The 22,925-nt window shown below is 38.6% G+C and overlaps 1 protein-coding gene across 1 annotated transcript in view; it reads right to left on the reverse strand.

Moving 5' to 3' along the window:
• LOC121945662 (thrombospondin type-1 domain-containing protein 7A) overlaps positions 1-22,925 on the reverse strand; it is a 224,008-nt gene that overhangs the window by 23,441 nt on the left and 177,642 nt on the right. Inside the window, exons 24-28 of the mRNA XM_042489960.1 lie at positions 13,826-13,999; positions 9,073-9,171; positions 6,993-7,075; positions 4,906-5,119; positions 1,658-1,745 (exon numbers count right to left, since the gene is read on the reverse strand). Coding sequence (XP_042345894.1) covers positions 1,658-1,745; positions 4,906-5,119; positions 6,993-7,075; positions 9,073-9,171; positions 13,826-13,999 — 658 coding nt within the window. The remainder of the gene's footprint in view (positions 1-1,657; positions 1,746-4,905; positions 5,120-6,992; positions 7,076-9,072; positions 9,172-13,825; positions 14,000-22,925) is intronic.

Genomic DNA, 22,925 nt, shown 5'->3' on the forward strand with positions numbered 1-22,925 from the left:
TATAATGTGTAAATGGAGAAATATAACAGATGTTTTCAGACCACGTTCATATTTAGTTATTATTGTGACAGAAATGAGTCATTTAGAATTTTCATTTAACACACTGAGAGGGATTTTTATCTGAGTTTAAAGTTAAAACAAAGATAACTTTAGCACTTGAATACATTCTTAAATTATGATTTTGGTGAGAAAATATTTGATCAAAGAATATAACAACTATTAGTACTAGTTGTGCTTCTACTTTTAAGCCATCTCCACTACAGCTCAGAGGCAAGTACTGTACTTTTAGCTCCACTGCTTTAGAATAACAGCTTTGGAGACTCAGATCTTTTAATTTTATTATAAAAAAACTAACGATTGCTTTATGAATTTTAACTGTTTATACAGTAGTTGGAAATTTGCTCTAACTCAACCAGCTATGACATGAAAATATTGTTTACTTGTTAAGGGATATTAAAGAAATTACTAATCATTTAATCATAAAAAAACATTGTATAATGAGTACTTTTACTATTTATATGCAAAGTACATTTTGCTGTACTGTTCCTCAATTAGGAACTTGTAATAAGACATTTGGCCATCGTGTATTTTTGCTTTTACTTAAAGGAATAGTTTGGCATTTAAGACAATACATTTACTTGCTTTCTTTGATAATGAAAGAGTTTGATAATGTATTAGCATTGGTTTAGTATAGGTTTAAATTAATGAGGAAGCTGGTTAATCAACATTAGTGATTTGTGGAGAAGGGGTTGGATAAAATAAGTTTATGAATTTGTTAACCGAGTCATCATGTGTTTGACATTTTTTTTTTTTGCTTTATGTTTTTTGTTGTCTGTAAATATTATTTTTTGTCTGTCTGTTTGTAAAATCAATTCTTGATTTTCTTTACTACATGTTTCAAAGTAAATCAAATTAAATCAAAATCAAAACATATGCCACGCAAATGTCTTCTTATTTTGTGTTTTTTTTTAGGGGGGTGGGCAACTGCTGTTGTGTATTTTTCCCTGTAAAGTCACTTAGTTTTTTGTATTTGCACCAATAACAAAATTAAAAAAAAAAAAAAATCAGATTTGGGTCACTTTAAGAGGCAGGTGTAAAGAGAAGGTCAATACTCTACAGGTAAACACCATCTACGAGGTCTACACTACACTGTCTCAACACTCCTTAATAGTTTGTCCTCACCTGCACCGGCACCCTCACTGGGATAGTCAGGCAGGTCATGTGACACTTTAGAGAGAGGTCACGGTGAAGGGTCAAGGTCTGCAGGTACTTATACTGGAGGGTGTGCTGAGGGGGGGCGAACCCTCCACATCCTCATTAGCTGCTTTGAGCCAGCTCTTGGCAATCGGGACAGGTGTAAGTCATCTCATGTGCATTTTGGCCCATCCAGACCGCCGTCCCATTGGCGTCAGACTCTTGGGCCTTAAGAGAGCGATGCACCTTGGCACAGTAGCTGCTGCTCTCACACAAGGGGGGCGGCACGAAGGACGCAAAAGGGGGGAAAAAAACAAAAAAGACAAACAAAACCGGTGATGTGAGGGAGGCTGGTCGACAGGGAGAGAGAGTGCTCTAACTCAAAGCGGGTGAGGAAAAATGGGTGTGGTGTCATGAATGAGGATGATGATAAATAGGGGGGAATTAAAACTCGTCAACTCACCAAGCTAGGTATATCATAGACACTATGAATATGAGGAGCACAAAGGCTCCGGCTGCTACACCATACACCCACATCTTCAGCTTCCCATCTGTGGAGGAGGAGGCTCGTCAGTTCGTCTGTCTGTTTACACTCACAGCCATTAAAAGCTGCAACAATTAATTCTGTGAACGCTTCAGAAAACTCAAACACATCGTTGCAATTTTGCTACTTCTCTTTTTCCAAAAGCACTTTGTAACAATGGAGCCTATAATTTAGAGTTTAATTTAATTGCATGAATCAGGTACAGATATCATAATTATAGGTTCCTGTTGGTGCTTGAATGTAGGCAGAGTGAAGTAACAACTGGGCTTTTGGGGGGAAAAGGAAAAGTATTTATGGGTACCAGTGATGAGATAAAGGCAAATACACTGAACTAAGGAACGATTTTGAAGAACTTGTACTTTGTTTGTTTAGTCTAAGTATCATTTTATGTCACTTATACTTTTTCACTACATTTTGGATGCAAATATTGTGCTTTTCACTCCACCACACTAATTTTGGCATTTAAGCATAGTCAGATTTTTAATGCAAAATAAAAATAAGCAAATGAACTATGAAATATTATTATTGATTAAGATACTCAGCAGTGTATCAAGTAAATAAAATTAGCTCCTCACTAACCAGCTGCACTATTAGAGAGATGAACGCGTCAATAAATATGAATCAATAATATATAATATTCTGAAATGGGCCATTCGACATGATGAGGACATTTATTTTTAGTAGTTTGAGTATATTTTAATGCTTGTACTTAAACTTAAAGAAGTATTTCACCTCTGGAGAGATGGTCTTTTCGTAAATGCAGGCTGTTCATTTGAAATCTTGATCTGCTTCTATAGTCTTTGTGTCCGTGGTGGCGAGCTTACATCTGGATTTTTGTTTGGTAGGATGGAGGGAAGTTTAACACAGATAATTTACACATATCGACCACTTTGTTATGATACAAAGCAAAATTTCTCTTCATGTAAAGTTTTGAATGCAGGACTTGTTGTACTTGTATCAGAGTATTGGTACACAGTGGTATTGTGAATTTTACTGAAAATTACGATAACAAGGGTCCACCAGAAAATTCAATGCCGCACAACTGTGTAATTATTAATATTATTATTATTATTTATTATTTATAATATTTATTTATCTTTTTGTAGTTTGTTAGGTATTCTTTGAAATTTGTTTTATAGTTATTATTTTTATTTCCTCTTTTTTTTTCATTTTGCCTTACTGTAAAGTTATTAAAGATCCAGTGTGTGGGAAGTGGGAGGTCGCGTAGGAACTTTTTTTTCAGATGTATTATGTCCAGGCTGTATTTGTTTTTTGTTTTTTTATATTTGGAAAAGAAAACATACCTTTATAAAAAAAAAAAAAAAAGCGAAAGTTCGACCCATTTCATATTCAGCCATGCTGTCCCTGTCGTCTAAGACGGTCAAATATATTAGCAGAAATGAACAAATCTTTCACATATTATTTAAAGGGTTAAAACTCACATCTGTGATGTCACAGGGTATAAGGTCCAAAGCTGCTCTCTAACAATGAGTGGTGAAAGATGTTCTGGATGACACTGACGTTGTGAGTATATGGATACTTTTTCTGTTTCAGGGCTGAAAATGTTATTTTAGGCATAAAAGAAAACAAAAGCTCCGTGTGTCCATACACTCAGACGCCCATTCATTATCTGCAGAGCTCCTCCAGACTTCATACTTCACGACATCACAAGTTTGAGACTTGCTTCGCTGGTTTCTGGCTTTGAGAGAAAGTAGCTCATATTCACAAATATTGATTTAACTGTCCTCCAAAGTGGAAAAACTGTATTGGAAGTCTTAATTTAGGTGGAGTTCCCTTTATTTAAGTACTTCTTCCACCCCTGCTAGGTATCATGAATTCTGTTCAGGGTTTTATTATTATTACCAAACTTTAATTTACAAAAACAAAGTATAATTTATTTAACTTTTCTATAAAATGCTCAGTTGTTACTCCATTGTACGCCATGGTTACCTGTTTTTACCTGCATTGAAGTACGAGGGAAATAACAGTTTCTTTGTACCCGATTCATAAAATGAAATTACACTGCTCCAAGTCTTTTTTTTAATCCTTCTAAAAAAAGCTAAAACAAACACTAAAGAACATAAACACAAGAAGATAAATGACACATGGGCTACTGTATGTGACGGCGTGTGAATGTGGGAGTTGCTTCTCCTGACAGACGTTAACTCAATCTGTTCTGCACTCTTGCATCCTAAATGTCTCTGCACCAGCAGTCACAACACTTCTCAAATGTTGATGTAGCAGCATGTGAACATGCATCAGAGCAGACTGGAACAGACCGAAAACTTGTCTGATGCATCTTTTGTTTCTAATGTGTCGGTTTTATTTCATGCACAGCTGCAAATACAAATATGTTAAACCTGATGTTAATTAGACCCTGTCAACAGTAAATCTGCAGAACGCATACTGAGAGTAAAGTACACTCTGCTGCTGTCATGTGAAAACCTCTCGGCTTTAGGCCTTAACTTCACTTAAAGGATTACATGGCGCTCTGCAGGTTGAGAAAATTCTGAAAATGCTGGTCTTCTCTAAAACCTTTTCCCTTCAGATAAACTTAAAAAGACACAGTGGGCACTTGTTTTTCTTATCCAGTTGTGCAAGTGGAAAAATTATGAATACAAGTTCCTCACTGAAAACATGCACATCCATAAACAGCCTCAGGTCAAGATTGCGAGTAGGAGCTTTGGAAATGATGAGCGATTATTTACTGACCTTTATCTTGGCAGGATGACTGTTTGTGTGCAAAGAAATTGCACATTTGTAGTCAATAAAGGCTGTATTTACAGTCATCATTAGGCGGATGTGTTTTGTTTCTACTTTTTGTTGTTGCAAGAGACAAATTATACTGTCAAAGTAACATTTCCCAAAAATATAAACCAACCACATCTGTATATTTTTGACTTCCTGCATATTTCTGACTCAGATGCATTTTTTATGTGGTGGTTTTTGTAATTACGACTTGACAACTGGAAAATAAGAGCTTCTGAAGAGCACATTGAGGCAGAGTTAGTTCCCCAAAACATGACAGTGAGGAGATTAAAGGTTTTCACTTGACAGCAACAAAACACAATTCTTTACAGCTCATTGTGTTTCTATATTTTTGAAGAGACATTGGTCAAAACAAGTGTGCGGATGGACTGACAGTGAAGTCTGCAATGTGGTCTGACCTGGTCCGTAGGGCTGCAGGTACCAGGTCCGCCCGGTGCGTCCAGGCTGGATGGTGGTGGGCAGGGTGGGGTTAATGGCACGACTGGTTTTCACATCCCCTTTCTTGTCCCCGGCTGTGGGGATCTCCAGGATGGGGATGGGGGTGCACTGGTCCAGCTGCCCAGTGGGCGACAGCACCTCTGTGAATCCCTCCTCGCACATGCAGATCCCAGCCTGCAGGGGGCAGCGCAGAATCGTGTTTGGCGGGAGCCGCGGATACAGTACATCAAGGGAGTTATGGGCCATGACAGCATGGAAGTGAATGAGTGTGTTTTTGTTGTTTCTGAAAAATGCCTGGACGCTGGTACTGAAGGTTCACCGACCTGTTACTTGCGTGAAAGCTTTAGTTTTAGATAAAAGCATCAGATAAAAAAAAAAAAAAAAAAACATTTCAGAGGACACTTGTGAACTGTATTAATTACACAGAAAGACATTTCTGTTAGCCTGATATAAATGGGGTGGACAAAATGTTAGAAACACCTCTCAGTTCAGCATTACCAAAAAACAAATCCTGCTAACTGACCATAAAGTTAAATCAATCTGAGAGTTTCAACTAAAACAGAACATTATAACCTTCATGAAGGCAGGATTCAGTACAGCACAGCGGTATTAGGCCCTGGCTACACCTATACACATAGTTTTGGAAACAGATATTTTCCTTCACGTTTTGGCCTCTTGTCCACACCAAGAGTTTTAAGTCACTAAAACATTTTTTTTTGTTTTTTTAATTAAATGCCCTCTGCTGTGACCCTTTGAAACCTGATTTCTTTCTAAAACATGGAAAGGCGGCAATGAGCAAAGAAAGAAGAAATGACCCCAAAATTGGCAAGAAATTAAAGAAAAACAAAAACAAAAAATTACCTGAAAATTAGCAATGTGAAAAAAATAAAAATCTTTTTGAAACTGATTCTGTGTTTTACTGGAAAATAATAAAGTGAGGCAAAAACTGAGGTGATATTCTGTTTATTCTTGCTAAATGTTTTATTTCATTGTGTTCTACGAACACGTGTTGTCGTTATTGTACATATGTAATTTCTCGTGTGTGGACCTTGAACCAACGTCGCAAAAAATCTGGACCCCGTGGCTGGACCCTAGAAACAAGAACGTCAGCTGCACCACTTCACGAATAAACAGAGACGTCTACTGCTTTCACTGATATTGGTCCACTTGAGCATCTGAGACTTCTGAGTCTGCAAGAAACTATGTTTTGGATCAAGTGGGCTGGACAAGAAGTCCCTGGTTGGACGCAGAGTGGGATTGTTTGATCTCTTATATCAAACAGGATTCAATGGTGATGAAATCTCCAGCATGTGTTCCAAAAAAGATGATATCAGCCTGAACCCTTTCCTACCTTTGTGACGAGGGGAGGCTGCTGAAGACAGCTAACGCCGCCGAGTGTTTGGGGTCGTTTTTTGTGGTTAGAGATATTTTGTAAAATTAGATAAGTATTAGATAAATATCTGTGTATGTGTAGAGAGGGCTGCTACATTTACCTAATGAACTGGCAGCAGTGGATATTCATCGTGCTGGTTTGAGGACTGAACCAGTGACCTCAGCAGTCAAAAATGTGCTTCTCATCAGAAGACCTGCTTATTCTGTGGTTATTAAGTCTGTCGTCTCCACCAACCGATTCAGCTGATAACCAGCAGTTATTGCAATGTTCTTTTTTTAATACAAGCTATTAAAATGAAAAAACTCTGAGATTTACTAGCTGCTGTTTCAGGTGGACATAAACCTTATTTTCTTCATTTCGATGCGGCCCAGTTGAGTGACACAATAAGAAAATGGGTTTTACATCTTCATGCTGCCATCATTTCATTCCCTGCTGCATTCAAATTCAATTCTGGCAGCCGTGTTTCACAGCGAGTGGAGACACTGCCATTCATCCGGAGGACCTGCTCTCTCAGGTTTATGTCTTTATTGTTTTTTTATTCTGTTTTTATTGTGCATCTTTGTCTGTAAACCAAATCTTTCTCTATAGGATTTTCTTTTTATTCGCTTTATTTACAGTTAAAACCGTGCGATATGAGAACAAAGAGCTGCTCACCTCGCTGCAGAAAGACTTTGGCATGAGACAGGGAGGGTCACAGGAGCTGTTGTCCACTGGAGGGTTCATGGGAGGACAACCTCCTGCGGGTGGAAAGACAACAGAATCAAGCAGAGTTCAGGATGTTTTTAAAGGAATAAAATGAAGATCAACATCATCTGTGTGTCCTGGTAGATGTGCTGCTTCCTGATGTGCCACCTTGAGTAATAAAATTACATTTTCAAACTGAAAACGTAGCTGTTCTGTGCCTACACATTCATACATTTTCAGTTAAAAATAAACTTCAATATTTCTGTCAATATAGCTGATGTATCCACGTCTATTTTTAAAATGATTTTAAGTCAGCAGCTGTGTGTTCATGTGTTAGAGATGAATTTCTGTACAGGCTGCCATCGCCCACCACCTTCGCTTCTTATAGAAATAAGTCCCTAGTTTCTTTTTAGAGCAGTGTGTTATATTTTTTGACATATTTTGTGTCAATTTCGCCTCCTACGTAAAACTGCCACTTACTGATGTAGACTTACTGTGGAGCTGTAGAGCAGCTGCAACATCTTCTCACTTTCCACAAAAAAATTCAGCTGCAATGCTTATTCAAAATAGTGTCGAGCAGTGTTTCAAAATGTTATGACCTCTTAAAATAAACCAGCTTCTACGTTAAACACCTTGTCACCAACACGACCAGAAAATAATATGCTGAAAACCTCCTGAGAGGAAAATTCTGAGGAAATAATCAGTGAGTTACATTACAAGTTGATTGTATCATTAGAAAATCTAATCAGAACACATTTCTTTATTCATTTCCCACTGACACTCAGATCCCTGCTGAATCCAAAGGATGGGCTTGTAAAAAAGATAAAAATCTTTCATATGATCCTTTGACATGAAAAAGTAATATAACATTTCATCTTTACTTTCAAACCCATTTAAACAAAATTATGCACTTTAAAAATATGATTAATGAATTAAAATGTGCCTACTTGCCTTGCTGCTTGTTGAAAAAGTGGCTGTGGCTCTACTGTAATAACATTACAGCTTAATTTATCCATACCTTTATACTGTAATATCTACTGGGCAAGAACTTACCCCACATATATTCATAAAATTCTCCTGCTGCAAAAACGTGTTATTAGAATAGCATCTTGCTCCAAGCCATGTGCTGCAACTTCTCTTTTCTTAAAATATAATATCTAGAGGAAAGCAATGTTTGAAATACTGTGGAGCAAAATTGTGGAACTTGAACTTGAATTTTTTAACAGATTCTATGTCTTTGTCTCAGTCCAAAAAAAAACTTAAAAGCAGTTTGATGGCAAAAAGATTTGGTAGAGTAGAGAGCTGTGTTGTGTGGCTGCTGTGTTTCTGCACAGTACTCACTTACTCGATGTTGTGTTTATTTTTTCCTCTGTAGTGATCATTTGATGGAAGATATGTGTTTACATTGATATATTTATTTAACTTTGCATTGTGTTGTTTTTTTAACTCTGTATATTGTATACATTTTTTTTTTTAGATGAGGTCCCTAAAAAGCCCACCTCACCTGCACATGTAACCTGTTTTATATCCTTTTTTTAAAAAATCTTTTTTTCTTTATATCTAAATGTGCAAATAAATAAACTAAACTCAACAAAAACTCTGGATGATATTGGACACTGCGATTGGTTCATAGACATCCAGTCAAATTAGTTGTGCATTTGGGTGAATTCAGATGACTGTAATCATAGATCTAGAAATCACAGAAAATATATGCCCATTACTTTACGTAATGCTCCACTAGGGTTGGGCGGTATGGCTTTGAAATAATATCACGGTACACGGTATACATCACAATATTTTCAATCTGACATAATGCGTAGATATTGATAGACAATGAGATTTTTGATTATCATCACTAATGTGGATTTAATGACTTAAGTGGTTGAACGCAAGTATTAGAACGAGTAGAAAAGTCTGATAACACTTGTTTCATATCATGATATGACGATAATCAGAATCTCAGACAGTATGTGGTCTCATATCACAGTAACAGCATTTATCGTGTAGATTTCCCAGCACTATGCTCCACGTACGAGTCATGGTTCCTTACCGGTGACGTTGAGTCCGTCTGAGCGCTGACACCAGATAAAGGGCCGGGTGGAGTTTACACGAATGCTGCTGAACCATTTGTACTCGTAACATTCGCCCCCTAAGAGCAAAATAAAAAAACAATCAACATCTTTAGAGGCCGTGCAGTCGGTGGGAGTCTGCAGAGAAGACCATTAATCATAAGAGTGACAGATTAATAAAGCAGCTGCTAAGTTATGGTTGTATAATAGGCTGCTGTCATATAATATCACTATCAGTGTGTCCTCACAGAGGGGTCCAGTTCAATGTTTTAATCTTCAGTAAGAGCTTTTGCTTAATGACTTTCTATCAATGCCATTATGACTTTATCAATATCTCCATCAGTGCAGTAAATGACCATATTTCCCTACAGAGTCCTGTGTAACCAATCATCAGACTGGCCCATTCGGCTAGCGTAAATTAACAATTTAACCTTGAACAAAGGAAAGATCTATTCTTCTATTCTCCACCGGCCTGGGTACAGTATCACGGCTCCAGTCGATGGCCCGGCTCTATCTGCAGCTTTCACAGGACGATTTGTCTGCGGCTGAGACAACTTCACCCTTTATGCTCTTCACTTTTCTCATTTCTTCCCCTTTTCTTGCTTTGGAACAGCCGCGGTCGTTTCTCAAATGTGTTAAGTTATCACCGAATCACTCACTTCAGCCAGCACTTCCCACCATCTTTTACGAGCAGATTGGGGTTTTACTACTATTGAAACATTTCTCAGAGGAGGAGCCGCTCTGGAAGCAGAAATAATGTCAGTAGTTTTGTTAGCGTCCTTCCCCAAAAATCAAAGTTTTAGAAACACGACTGAAAGCCTCTGAAGGAGAAGAGACGGCTGATTTTCAAGCCTATTAACTTACAAAAGATTCATTTTAACCACGCTGTTAGGAAGGGACTAAAAATGGTTATATAGTGCTTTTATACCGACACCGTTACAGCGTGACCGTTGCACACATTCACACACCTGCGGAGGTGGAGCTCTTCTTAAAGGTGCTGGCTATACTTTCCAACATCATGAATCTGTAGTTACTGATGAGAGAAAACAGTATTTGATAATCAAGATAATATAGTTAGGGAGTCCCTACCCATCTTATCTGCATGGCAAACACCCTAATGGGGACGCACAAAAATTAATGGGGTCAGGCTTAACTTTATGTTTAACTTTTCAGCCACCAGCAGATCAAGGTTTTTACTTATCCACTGGAATACTTCAACATCTACGAGATGGCCTGCCATTACATTTTGCAACATTATAAACATTACGCCTGCTAAACATCAGCGTGTTACAATTGCTGTTGTCAAATTGTCAGATTTGTATAAAGTACAGTTTCCTTCCTCATCATCCGTCCCTCCCTGAGCTCACCTGTCCTTTTGCATCACTTTGTTCGATCAATGTCCCAGATCAACATAAACAAACAGTTGAAGGTACACTATGCAGGATTTTCCTAAAAAAGCAATGTATAGGGTTGCAACACATTTTTGCCAATTAATTTTCAAAATAATATCCATTACTTTTTCATAATATTTTACCCAATTTCCATGATTTTATTTAAGTCGTTTAAAATATGTAGGTCTATAAAGCGACACAGCCACATATTTTAAAACACCCACTTCCCTGGTGTTTGTGGATGAGCAAACTGATACATTTCCTCACTCGTAACAGACCAGACAGCACAAACAGGCACTTCCCAAAAGGCAGTGCTCTTTTTTGGGGGATGGAAAACCAAAGATCCCTTAGATTGCGATGCAAAGTAATATGTTTTATATCATAATTTTGAAGTATGTTTTATGGACGTGTCTAATAACTGTTTTGCGACCTTGCCTGAACCAGAGCTTACGTAATAACTTAATGAATTAAGTTTGATTGTCATCATGCCCTTATAGTTGTTTCAATGGTCGCTTATACAGCATTTGATTTTATATGTATCTGTGTGTGCAGCTGGTGGTCGATAACAGCGTGCAGGTGAGGTTCAGACCCCCAAAAAAGCAACCGGGGAGCGGCAGCAGCCATTCAGGAAGCTACGATAATCTAACTCCACAGTCAACCAAAGAAAATCCTGGTCAGCTTAAATTCAACCAACTCTTCAACTAATCGATTGGTCCGTGGGGGAAAAAAATCTCGGCTGCTCTGAGTGTATTCTACCTGTTGGGGCTGTGTGTCCACCAAAGTGCTTTTTTTTCCCAGAGGCCAGCATTGCAATGAGGAGCGCCGCATGCTTACACTACGCTACAAACGCCAGCAGCGTGATAAGGCTCTGAGCATCTGCATGCACAGCGTTTTTTTACGGTCATTGAGAGTTGAAAATTGTTCAGATCTGAAAAAGTGCTGCTGTCATCACTGTCACTTTTTACTCAGCCATCCAATCACAGTGGAGGATAGGCATGATAAACACCACCGAGAGAAACTTTCACAGCATGTAGGAGTGCTCAAAAACAAAAGAGGAGAGGAATAATGGAGGAGGAATGAGGAGAGGGAGGGGTGTAAAACTTTTGACTCTTGCTGCTAATGTCATTTAATGTCTGTATTTATGCATGGAATTATGAGGACAGTGTCGTTTATAATGGACATATCTATTTTTGTACGTAAAAGGGGCATAAATAAGCCTTAAGATGAACTGACTGGATGGCTTTGCAGGAAAAGTGTAAAACACATTGTGCGGTAACAAAAGCTGCACATGCACTGAGGATGAGACAATTAATAGCAGAAAGTTTTTTTTTGTTTTGTCTCTTTTTTTCTGTGGCAGCAAAGTAACAAAAACATTACCAGCAAAAACACCGGTTCACTAACAACATCACACGCATTGTATTTCTAAAAAAAAGGACATATTGGTCCTATTAGCGACTAGTTCACTGTGGATGTGCCCTGATACAGATAACAGGGCTCCTCTGATGTGTGGCAAAACCCGTGGAACAGAAAAGAGAAAAGAGAGAGAGGAAACATGGGGAGAGAGAGAGAAGGGCACGATATGCTACAAAGATCCCCCGGCTCGGAGTCGAAGCGGTTATGTGGTATGTGCCTTAACCATTAGCCTACCAGGGCGCCCCCACAAAATTCATTTTTAATGTTACTATTTGATCTCTCCCTGCGTCCCTAGCCTCCCTTTCTTCGTCGCCGCCCTACTCCTTCCCCTCCCTCCTCTCTCTTCCTCCTCCGCCTTTACTGGTCTTGCTGGGCCACTCCTCCCCCCTGTGCCTCCAGTGATGCTGTGAAACCAGGTCAGGCTGCTGAAGACTGCTGTGGAGCTGTGTACAGTAGCCAGAGAGGGAAGAGAGGGAGGAGAGCGAGAGCGGGAGGCGAGGGAGGAGGGGATGGATGCTCTACAGAATGAGCCCATGGCTACTGTATGTGTGCTGAGCTTGGTGGTGGTGGTGGTGATTCACAGCCCACGCTGCTCCTAATGGGTGATTAACGCGCCCGGGGAACCGCCGAGATCACAACAGTAAATGAGCACGGGGGTTTCCTCTGTTTGGAGATCTGACTCGAGAAATCCCATCTGGGAGAGCTCCAATTGACCCAGTGTACAGAGAGAAAACAAAGTGATAGCAGTAGTTAGCGCTTTATTTTTTTTAAGCTGTGCTTCAGTACGGAGGTGGCTCGGTGGTTAATGCCGTCACCTCGCAGGAAGAAAATCCTTCATCTGAATCAAGCCCTCAATCCCTCCTCCTCAAACTCAACATGTCGTCTCTGCAGGTTTCTGCTGGCGTTCCAGTTTTCTTTCAATGCAAACATGCAAGTTCAGATGGATAGAAGACTAAACAGCCTGCAGGTATGACCCTGAATCTAAGTGTCTTTCTGTGTTAGCACTCTGATGCACTGACAAGCTCTCCATCGCCGTGTCTCCCTGCCTCCCACCCAAGCTGGGACTGACTTCAGCTCTCCAGGATCACGTGTTTCAGGAATATAAAGTAAAGTGCAATCTAATTTGCATGCACTGAAATAAACTTCCACTTACTCAGGGTTCATGCACATTTTTATGAAAAATTTCCATGATTTTTCCATGACTTTGAAATTTTATAGACCATATATCCTCTGACACAACCATCAATACTATTACTTTACTATATTATTACTTTACTTTACTAATTACTATATCACATCTTTTTTTAAAATTTGCTATTTAAAAAAAAAAAAAGAAATTAGAACAGGATTAGAACAGAATATTACGATATAATTTAGAGACTGTTTGTTATTTACAAGAGGGGAGGGGTTGGTTCGAAAAGGTGGAGGTATGTCAAATTATAGTTTTAATACAATAATAATCTAACTTTTTTTAAGCACTAGCGAGGGACTTATGTGTTTATTTTGGCTTAGGAGAAGGGCATACATCTTTAAATGGCTGTATTTTCTAATTATTTTACAGCAAATTGTTTTTAAAGAAAACATGGTTTCTTTAAAAAATAATAATAAAGGCATTTTTTCCTGTATTTTTTTCCTTCAGTTTTTATTTTCAATTTCCAACCAGTTTTCTTTAAAAATCACCAACAATGACATCATTCCTCACAGCCAGAAACTAAAAAAACACAAATTACTGTTGGATTTTAAAAAATGGCAGTCGTGAACACATTATTTTGCAGGTTTGTGAGACAAAATTCCAGGACTTTTCCAAAACTCTCAATGTATATTTGGTTTTCCAAAACTTTATCAGGCCTGGAAACTGCTCTTTGCAAATTCGATGACTTTCCCTGGTTTTTCAAGACTATAAGAACATCGTTTTTAAAAGAGTTCTCACCTGTGCAGGGCTGAGACTCCCAGGCCTGGTCAGGACAGAGCTGCAGGTTTTCCGGCTCCTGGGCCAACACGGCTCGTGAGCGGACCTGAACCGAACCAAATTCCACGCCAGCACCCTTGACACAGATGCTCACACACGGGCTCCAGTCTGACCACTCCATCAGGTAGCATTCACCTGCAGGGGCAAAGAGACAAAACGCATCATTGGGACTGTTAATGTAAGGAAAGCACTTCACTGAATATTTGCACACTATTTGCGTATTTGCACACAGCGCTCAGCGCCTCAACGCGCAGTGTGATGAGGCAATGAGTGCCTACTCTGCACTAAGTGTTGCACTTTTGCTGTTTTTTTCATGCTAAAGTTGTCCCTTTATCCTGAGAAAGTACTTTTCCTTGTGCTAACATTTTTACTTCAGCAGATATTCTGTATCATAGCAATGACACACAGTCAAAGCCCTTACTGCACCTCATTTCCCGTCTGTGTAATTAAATACTTGTTCATGTAACAATAAACAAGAATGTCATTTGTTTTAAAATTGTTTTATCTTTGTCATTAAAAAAACCCTATAAACCTAATAAAAGCCGAACAATAAAGCTTATTTACAAAGCACTAACATCAGGATACATGAAGTAATTGGCAAAAACAACAACTAACGGTGGTAATACCGCATATCACCCTGCTGAGCGACCCTTAATCATTTCAAAAGAACTTCTTTAATCACGACAGCTCTACTCCAGGAACTTTTTTCACTGTCTTTTACATTTTATAAACTAAAAAACTGTCCAATTAATCAAAGGAGTAATTGGCAGATTAATCACATGTAAATGATCATTAATACATCCTTTTCCAACAGCACTCCTAATACTTAATGCCTTTATTGTCATTGCACGTTCAGATTTACTGTCTCTATTAAAAAAACTGTTTCCATTCACTCTGCTCAAACACACTCACATACACACACATTAAAAGAAATAACTATAACTTTAACTAGAAATAACTACCATATGCAAAAGTTAAGTTAATCAACTCACATTTAGTTTATAATAAACCATTTTATATTTTTGTCACATTTTAAAATTCAAAAAACAAGAACAGTATGTAATTCAATTCTGAATTGATGAATAAATGAATGAAACCAGTCGAATAATAATAATAAATTAGATTTACGTATATAGTGCCTTTAAAATACTCATAGACGCTTTACACAATTGTTCAAAAAAAAAAAAAAAAGAAAAATGAACAAACAAACTGAACAGAGGTACAAAGATGATTGACTGGCAGGGACGCAGAGTCATGTGAGGTTCCAAAAACTGAAAATACAAAGACACAGAAAGACAATACACACTGAGCACTCCCGAGCCTTAAATCCTAAAAAGTCTGAAAGCTTTACCAGCACACTTTAGAGTCAACAGTGTTAATCAGTTGATGATCAATTAGTTAAATAACATGCAAACTTATATATTCAGCTTGGTCTAAATAATTAAGCTAGAAATTAAATCTTTACAAATCAAACTAGACCATTCTGGTTTCTCTTCACCTGTTCAGTGTGGAAATGTTTTGAAATAAGTGCCTGACGTGTGAAGATTTGCTCACTCTGGCTTTTAGCCATATCACAAATCTTTTAATTTCCTGTGAGTCAGTGTGAAGCCCCAGATCCTCAGGCAGGGTGGCCCTTCTGGCTCCTTAGAGTTTAAGACTAAAATGTGACCAGGTTTTTGCCATCAGGGCACCAATTATTTGGGAAAACCTGCCGGAGGAGCTTCGGCTGACAGAATATATATTATATCAGAATTCACATCTAGAGATTTGACGTCGGTTATTACATTTCAACTACTGATTTACTTTATCATCAATCTCTTGTTGTATCTTTTTTGTTTTTAATTATTTTTACATTTTTTGTCGAACTGTTTAAGCTGTGCAAAAATATCTGCATTGCAGCTTTAGTATGCGTGTCCTGCTGGAAATCAGATCTTCAACTTTGGCAGCACTTGAGGAATATTTTAGCGTTTCATCTATGGATGAGGACGGTTTAATCTGGATGAGATGTTAAGGTATGCAGCTGAGATACGGAATATGTATTTAAATATCGTATCACGATGGTTGAGATGCTTTGAAGAGTTTCAGGAGGAGGAAGGTGATGGTGCGAGATGGAGGGCGGGTTGGTTTTGATCACAGCTGACAACTGCAGCTCATCAAACAGCGGGGGAAATAGAACATGGGTCAAGGGTGGCAGTGCATTAAAGTGTGTGTGTGTGTGTGTGTGTGTGTGTGTGTGTGTGTGTGTGTGTGTGTGTGTGTGTGTGTGTGTGTGTGTGTGTGCGCGTCTGTGTAGATGCAACCTGCCAGAATTCCCAAGCTGTCCCCAGTCTTGCACAAACAGCCCTTGAATTTCCTCCCAAATCACGCTACAGTACGTCCCTGCACAGAAACGCTCTGTGCTTTTGATTGCTGTTTGATACATCAGTTCCTGCAGTTTGGCAAAAGGGGTTGGACTGACTTGTTATCTAGGGCAGCGTTTCTCAGTGTTTCCATCTAAGGGACCAACATACATCTGATGAGCTTTTTTTTTCCCTCCACTTCTCCAAATTGAGAAATCCGCCAGTGGAAACACATGCCACACACTCTTAAAATACAAAATGAATTCAAACCGTGGTACTTTTAAATGAGTTGTGGGTTAAAAAGAGGAGATTTTTTTCCCTCTATATTTTAAAGAGATTGAAAGATGAGCGATCAATGATGAACCAAAATAGACACAACGCACTTTCGAAATGAACTCCACGTTTGTGTTTTGTCTTTTGGCAGAAGCAAGTAACAATAATTCTCCCTTCAGGGACCGCTGACATGGAAAATAACAGATTTATATTTAAGCTGCACTGTAAGAAAATAAACCTTCCTTATCAGGCTGAATCATAAATTGGAGGTTCAGTTTTCCATCTTTTCTTATTGAAATGTTGTAGATTTGCCCTATTTACTCAAAGGCAATACTGATGTTCACTTCTCCCGCGTGCAGCACGATGTCGAGGGTGCATCTTGAGAAATAAAAAGCGTTGCTGTGGCTCTGAGAGGGGCAGTAAAGCGTTTGAGCTGCAGACCTGACGGACGGAGTCCTGCAGGTGCTGGGCAGAGCTCACCTGTCTGTCTGCTCTGCTCTACCCTACAAAGCTACATAAAACCCAGCAGCTGACAAGCCTCCGTCACAAAACCTGACAACAAGTCATCAGACCCAACCTTTGAAGTGATAATCCCATCTGTGAGATTCTCTCTCCCTCTGTTTTTTTCAGGGTTGGGAGTCGACATCCTGGGTGCTAAGCTGATATTGTGCTGTTTCTGCACTGCAGAGCTGAAGCATCACCTGTCAATCACAGCGGGGTCAAAAGGCTACTGTGATGCCAACCGCCTTATATGTATTATATAGACGGGAGCTTCAGTAGACAGAATGTCTCCTGCTGCTTTTACTTAATACCAACTTCTTTTACTTATCATTATCATTATTATTATTATTATTATTATTATTATTATTATTATTAGTAGTAGTAGTAGTAGTAGTAGTAGTAGTGATAGTAGTATTCTGGATTAGTCACTGGTAAGACCTGAAATACCCAAAACTGGCTAAAAAAAGCTGTTCAAATGTTTTCATGAGCGCTGTTTACTCTAAACTTGCTACTGCCATTTGGAGGGACGGAAGGACAGAGGGACGGATGGACGGATAGATAATTTCAAACATGTAATATAAACAAATAGAAAAAGATAAAAATTAAACAAAATGGCAATAACAAAAATAGTTGATAACCTAATGCATCATTGTGAACAACAAAACTGCAAAGTAGAAAAGACTCAAAGTTATTAGTAAAAACATTTCTGCTAAAAAGAGAAACTAAGAGCAACAGATCATAAAAGTGCGACGTGATTTGAATTTATCAAGACAACATGTAAACATGTAACAACTGAGACTTCATCAACACCAAATATCATCACCAGATCACATTAACAGGGAGATATGTTTCCAAATATGATCAAATATATTCGTCAGCGCAGGGAGAGTTAAGTCAAATAAAGAATTTAGATGAAGTTAAATTACTGCCATGTAAAATTAATCAGTGACATAGAGCAGCAGGCATTCAACTGAAGGGAGTGTGACATGCTGCAGATTTTAAGATTTCTACTTTAAGTGGAGAAAAAGACGTTAGATTAGACTCAAAATGCCAAACAGGTTGGTTAGTTTGCTTACCAGACTGCAATAAACCAGGACTTCCAGTAATTAAATAAAACTATGCATCTGTGCAATGTTTCACAGCTTTGGCTTTGCACGGCCGCGCATCATGTAAATCACAACAGATGTCCAGCTCAGCAGAAAGACAGCGTCGAGACCTAATCACTCACCGAAATAAAAAAGTCATCCTGTGCAGGTCGAACGTGTGCTTTGGCTGCCAGGTTTGAGGGTTTGCTGCCCGCTGAGGCTACCCATGCTGAAAATGTGTGCACACATGGCACACTAACAAGCTCTAGGTGGAGGCATCCACCACATGGCAACAGTCTTGTTTTAGGTTTTTGCTCCTCCTCAGTCTGCTGAACAACAATGTATGTATGGACTGGATGGCATATTTCACACAAGGCTCTAAAAATCCTGTGTAATTCATAAAACTAAGAACAACCTGAAAATACAGTCAGTTAACCTCAACAGCCTTAAAAGTCCAGTCATAACGTAAAAATCACAATCGAGCAGGTTTGTTAAACTTTAGATTTCTGGACATTGAAGGAGAGCACATGGAGCAATACTTGATATTTAAGGTGTTTAGAGGGATGTGTCTTTTTTTTAATCGCCTTTAAAAAAAATCAAACACTGTGAGTTATTTACCTGAGGTGTGGAAGCAGGTCCCAGACAGCTCAGAGGAACTTTAGAGGCTCTGTCGGGCTCTTAATTGGATTTGGGGAAGTTTCCACTTCAGCAAACTTTACACAAGATAACGTTACATTTGCGAAAACACCTCGATAAGTCTCCGTCCTAAAAAATGCTTCCTCTTTAATGTTAAATGTGGTAACAAGGATGTCAGTTAAGAAGCCAGACGATAAAAATCTAATTTAGAGGGATTAAAGCCTCTGAAAGCTTGAAACAGTACGAATGCACATATTATATGAAAGTTGAGTCTCTCATTAAATATCTACAAAAATATGGGCGAAAATGTTCTAAACTATTGGAAAATTTAGTTGAAAACAGCTAATTTTAAGGATATTAGCATTTCCCCAGACTGTGTGGGCACATCAGGTTTTGATTGACACCTCCTTGGATCCCACCTTTGTCAACTGCCACCCGTCTCCACGACAACCATTGAGCAACGCAGAGCTGGCGTGGTGCAGCTCTATCTGTTCCAGCCCTCTGACTCTGGCTGCTTTCATAAATCCAATCTGACGCTCTACACTAAAAGGAGAGAGCTGCTGTTTGAAACAACGGAGCGTTTTATTTCCACATGAACCAATGAACGGCTCAGTTTATCACACATTCACTGCGTTCAGCGCTTTGCTCTGTCTCCCCAGACAGAGTGCCCAGAGAGCTCTCTGACACTCACAGAGTGCGATGCTCTGAAAAACCGAACGGTTCTTTCCAAAAGAGCTCCGAATTTACAAACGGTCCATTTTGTGCCAGAGTGTCCTCCGGCACTCAAGAGTGTTTCTGAATCACCTTACTGAAAGGAGCGTTGAGGGATTTCAGTTTGGCATGTTAAATTCGTAACTGACACCTGACTCTGAATTTTTTACTGACTTCATCCGTATTTCGTGATATGGATCGGGGATAACCACGTCCAAATTAACCAAGCTTCAGGAAACTGTGAAAAAACTAAAATGACAATATTTCAAATTTGGATTGAAGCTAATGTATGATCATTTTTGATGCTTTTAATTACGCATGTGAGACCCTAAATTTCATATTAAGAAACTTTTGGTGATCTGGGTTCCCAGAGGCTTTAACTAACTCTCCACCGTAGCACTGCAACGATGCTGCTTTATTATCTACCTAACTCCTACATGTTTTTTTCCCAGAACAGGAAGCTGTAGCGTCACACTGTTAGCACGATATTATGCAGTTCTCAACCAACTCATAGAGTTACTGTTAATTAGCCAGCTACCTACAGCTGAGAAAATCTGCTCACTGCAGTTGTTATTTCTTTGGCAAAATCAGTGCTCAGTGGCTTTCTCTATCAATCAGATTTCCACTGTTACAAAAATTAGAGATGACATAAATCTGCCACTGTTACAGTAATTATTAACTGCATATGTGGCGACAAGAATTTTAAAAAAGTCCATCAACAGTGACTAAGCAGATCAAGGCAAAGTGAACGATCAGATGCCCCTAAAATCTTTAACTTCCTTGTACTTGAACTCTGATTTTTAAGTGTTGCATTGTTTTTTCGTATTTGGTGCGCCCTAAAAGCTTTCATCTGGATGGAAGTGGCTTTGCAGTGCGCAGCAGTGCACGCTTTGGCGAACTCTGTGTCTCAGTCCGTTCTCTAAGCGTCTGTTCATACTTTATTTGATGACCTGCGTGCCTCTTTGTAGGAATGCAGAACAAAAATCCCAAATTATTTTTCGGGTTTGATGAAAATGAGAAGTTGAACTGACTGGCGAAGTAAGGGATTATTATATAGTTTTATTTCCAAAACTTAGAAAATTAAACAAACTACTCTGGATAACACACACTACTAGTATAAAGAAACACATTATATACTACTCACACGATAAGTTGTGTATTTGGTCTCACTTCTGCATACATAAAAATTGACAGTCTGCCTTATAAACCTGTTTGTGTATCTAAGATAATATACTGATATCAGAGTATCATCTGAGTAGTTTTTTGTTGTTAGACATAGTTCTGTCCATTTTTCAGTATAACATATTTCCAAAGTCAGGCTGTTTCTCTCTTAGCAACAGGGAGAGACTAATGAGCACTTTTATAACCAGCAGGCTAAACTACTGAAACAATCTCCTTTCTGGTTTGACCAAAGAATACAGTTTATCAGCTGCAATGAAATCAGAGTTCTGCAGCACGACGTCTGACTGAGACCAGAAGGACAGCAAATATTACTGTTTTAAAAACTTTACACTGGCTGCCTGTTAGTTTTCACATTGGTTTTAAAATGATTTTATAAGTCTATAGGGCACTGCTTGTCCCTGCACCAGACTGCATCTCAGAGATGCTTTTGGTTTATGGTCCAGGAGGGCCCCTCAGATCCCCCGACTCTTCTTAGCACATAAATGTGGTTGTTCAGTCCTGCTACTTACAAATCTGAAATATTGCTAAAGTTAAACCAATGCTCAACAAAAACATAGCTGAACAACTTATCCACACCCTCATTTTCCGCCGCTTAGATTACTGCAAATCCTTATTTACTTGCCTGAATGATGCCTCAATTAACCGCTTACAGTTGGTACAGAATTCAGCAGCACGGCTCCTTACAAACACTCCACACAGGCAGAATTGCACTGGCTCCCCATTCGCTACAGAATTCAATTTAAGATTTTGTTAATTACTTTTAAATCCTTGCGTGGTCTGGCTCTGATTTACATTTCAGAACTCTTAGCCCCTTACTCTGCTACCAGACCTCTTAGATCAGACAATCGAATGTTATTACATGTACCAAGATCCAGACAAAAAACGAAAACGGGATCACGCTTTTACAGTCTCAGCCCCAAAACTGTGGAATAAACTTCCCATGAACATCAAAGCAGCCCATTTCTTTTTTTTAAAAAAAAACCTTTAAAAACACACTTATACAATCAGGCATTTGTATAACTTCATGACTTTTGTATAAATGTAATATGTATATGATATGATATGATATGATATGTATGTATGCATGTATGTATGTTTTAATGGGGCTGATGCTGTTTTACCTTAGGCTCTTGTAATGTATGGTTTGGTTTTGTGAAGCACTTTGTAACTTTGGTTTAGAAAAGCGCAAATACAGTTATTATTATTATTCTTTTTTCAGCTGCTCCACTGAGTAAAACTGAAACATTTGGTGATTCTGCTTTTGGCCATTATGCTCCAAAACGCTGGAACAAGCTGCCGGAGGATCTGAGAGGAGCTGCAAATATTGACACTTTTATATGTAAACTAAAAGCCCATCTTTTTAGTTTGGCTTTCATGTAGTGTCTTACTATTACAAATTTATGGTTTATACTTATTCTGTTTTTTAAGATCCTTTTTTGCTTATTTCCTATTTTGTTCTTTTTTTTTTTTTTTTTTACTTTGAATTGCATTTGATTCGTTTGAAAGGTGCAATATCAATACAGTTTGATTTATTGGTTGATTGATACGTCATGATGACCAATTTCAGATGATATCATTTTAAAATCTACATGCCAGAAGTGCAGGAAGCAAAAATCTAATTGTATCTTTTTGAATTGATGAACACACACAAAAAAAAACAGTTTGAAATTTATATTAGGCAAGAGGATTGCTGTAGGTTTGGGACTCAGGCAAAGATTAGGTTAATAAACAACGTTTTAGGTTATAATATAACATAATATAATTTGCCAGATTATGCCAAAAGCAAGGCAGTTTTCAATGACATCACTGTTGTGATTCCACCTACAATGAGGGAGTATTATCTCCGTAGGAAAACCAAATAGGAACAAAAAAACCTGGCACCAAAAGTAAGTTGAGCAGCATCTAGCTGTTCTTTGCAGTGGAAATGCAGTATTCAAAACGTGCCCAATTAACTTCCTTATCAAGAGATACAGAGTCTGGAGCTGCACCTCATTTCACACACGCCTATAATCAACACTGAAAACACTTCTTCAATCTGTTCTCTCAATCAGCATCTCCCTTCAGATGTGAGATGAATAAATGCATAAAATCTGCACTTTATTGTCATTTACAGCACAGCAGATTGTTATTTAGGGAGGTTGTCGCTCAGCTTGCCATCTTGTCTTTTGTATAAGCCCTCAGGGTTATTGTTATCTCGCCCACACAGATTATTGATTGCACCCCCTTTTTTTTTTTATCTCTGTCTGAGAGTGTGTGTGTGTTTTAATCACTTTGCCTCACTGTTTCTAAACTGTACAAATGGAATAAATTGAATTGAAGGGGTCACAGCTTCCA

Source organism: Plectropomus leopardus, chromosome 7, assembly GCF_008729295.1.
Source record: "Plectropomus leopardus isolate mb chromosome 7, YSFRI_Pleo_2.0, whole genome shotgun sequence".
Lineage (NCBI taxonomy): Eukaryota > Metazoa > Chordata > Actinopteri > Perciformes > Serranidae > Plectropomus > Plectropomus leopardus.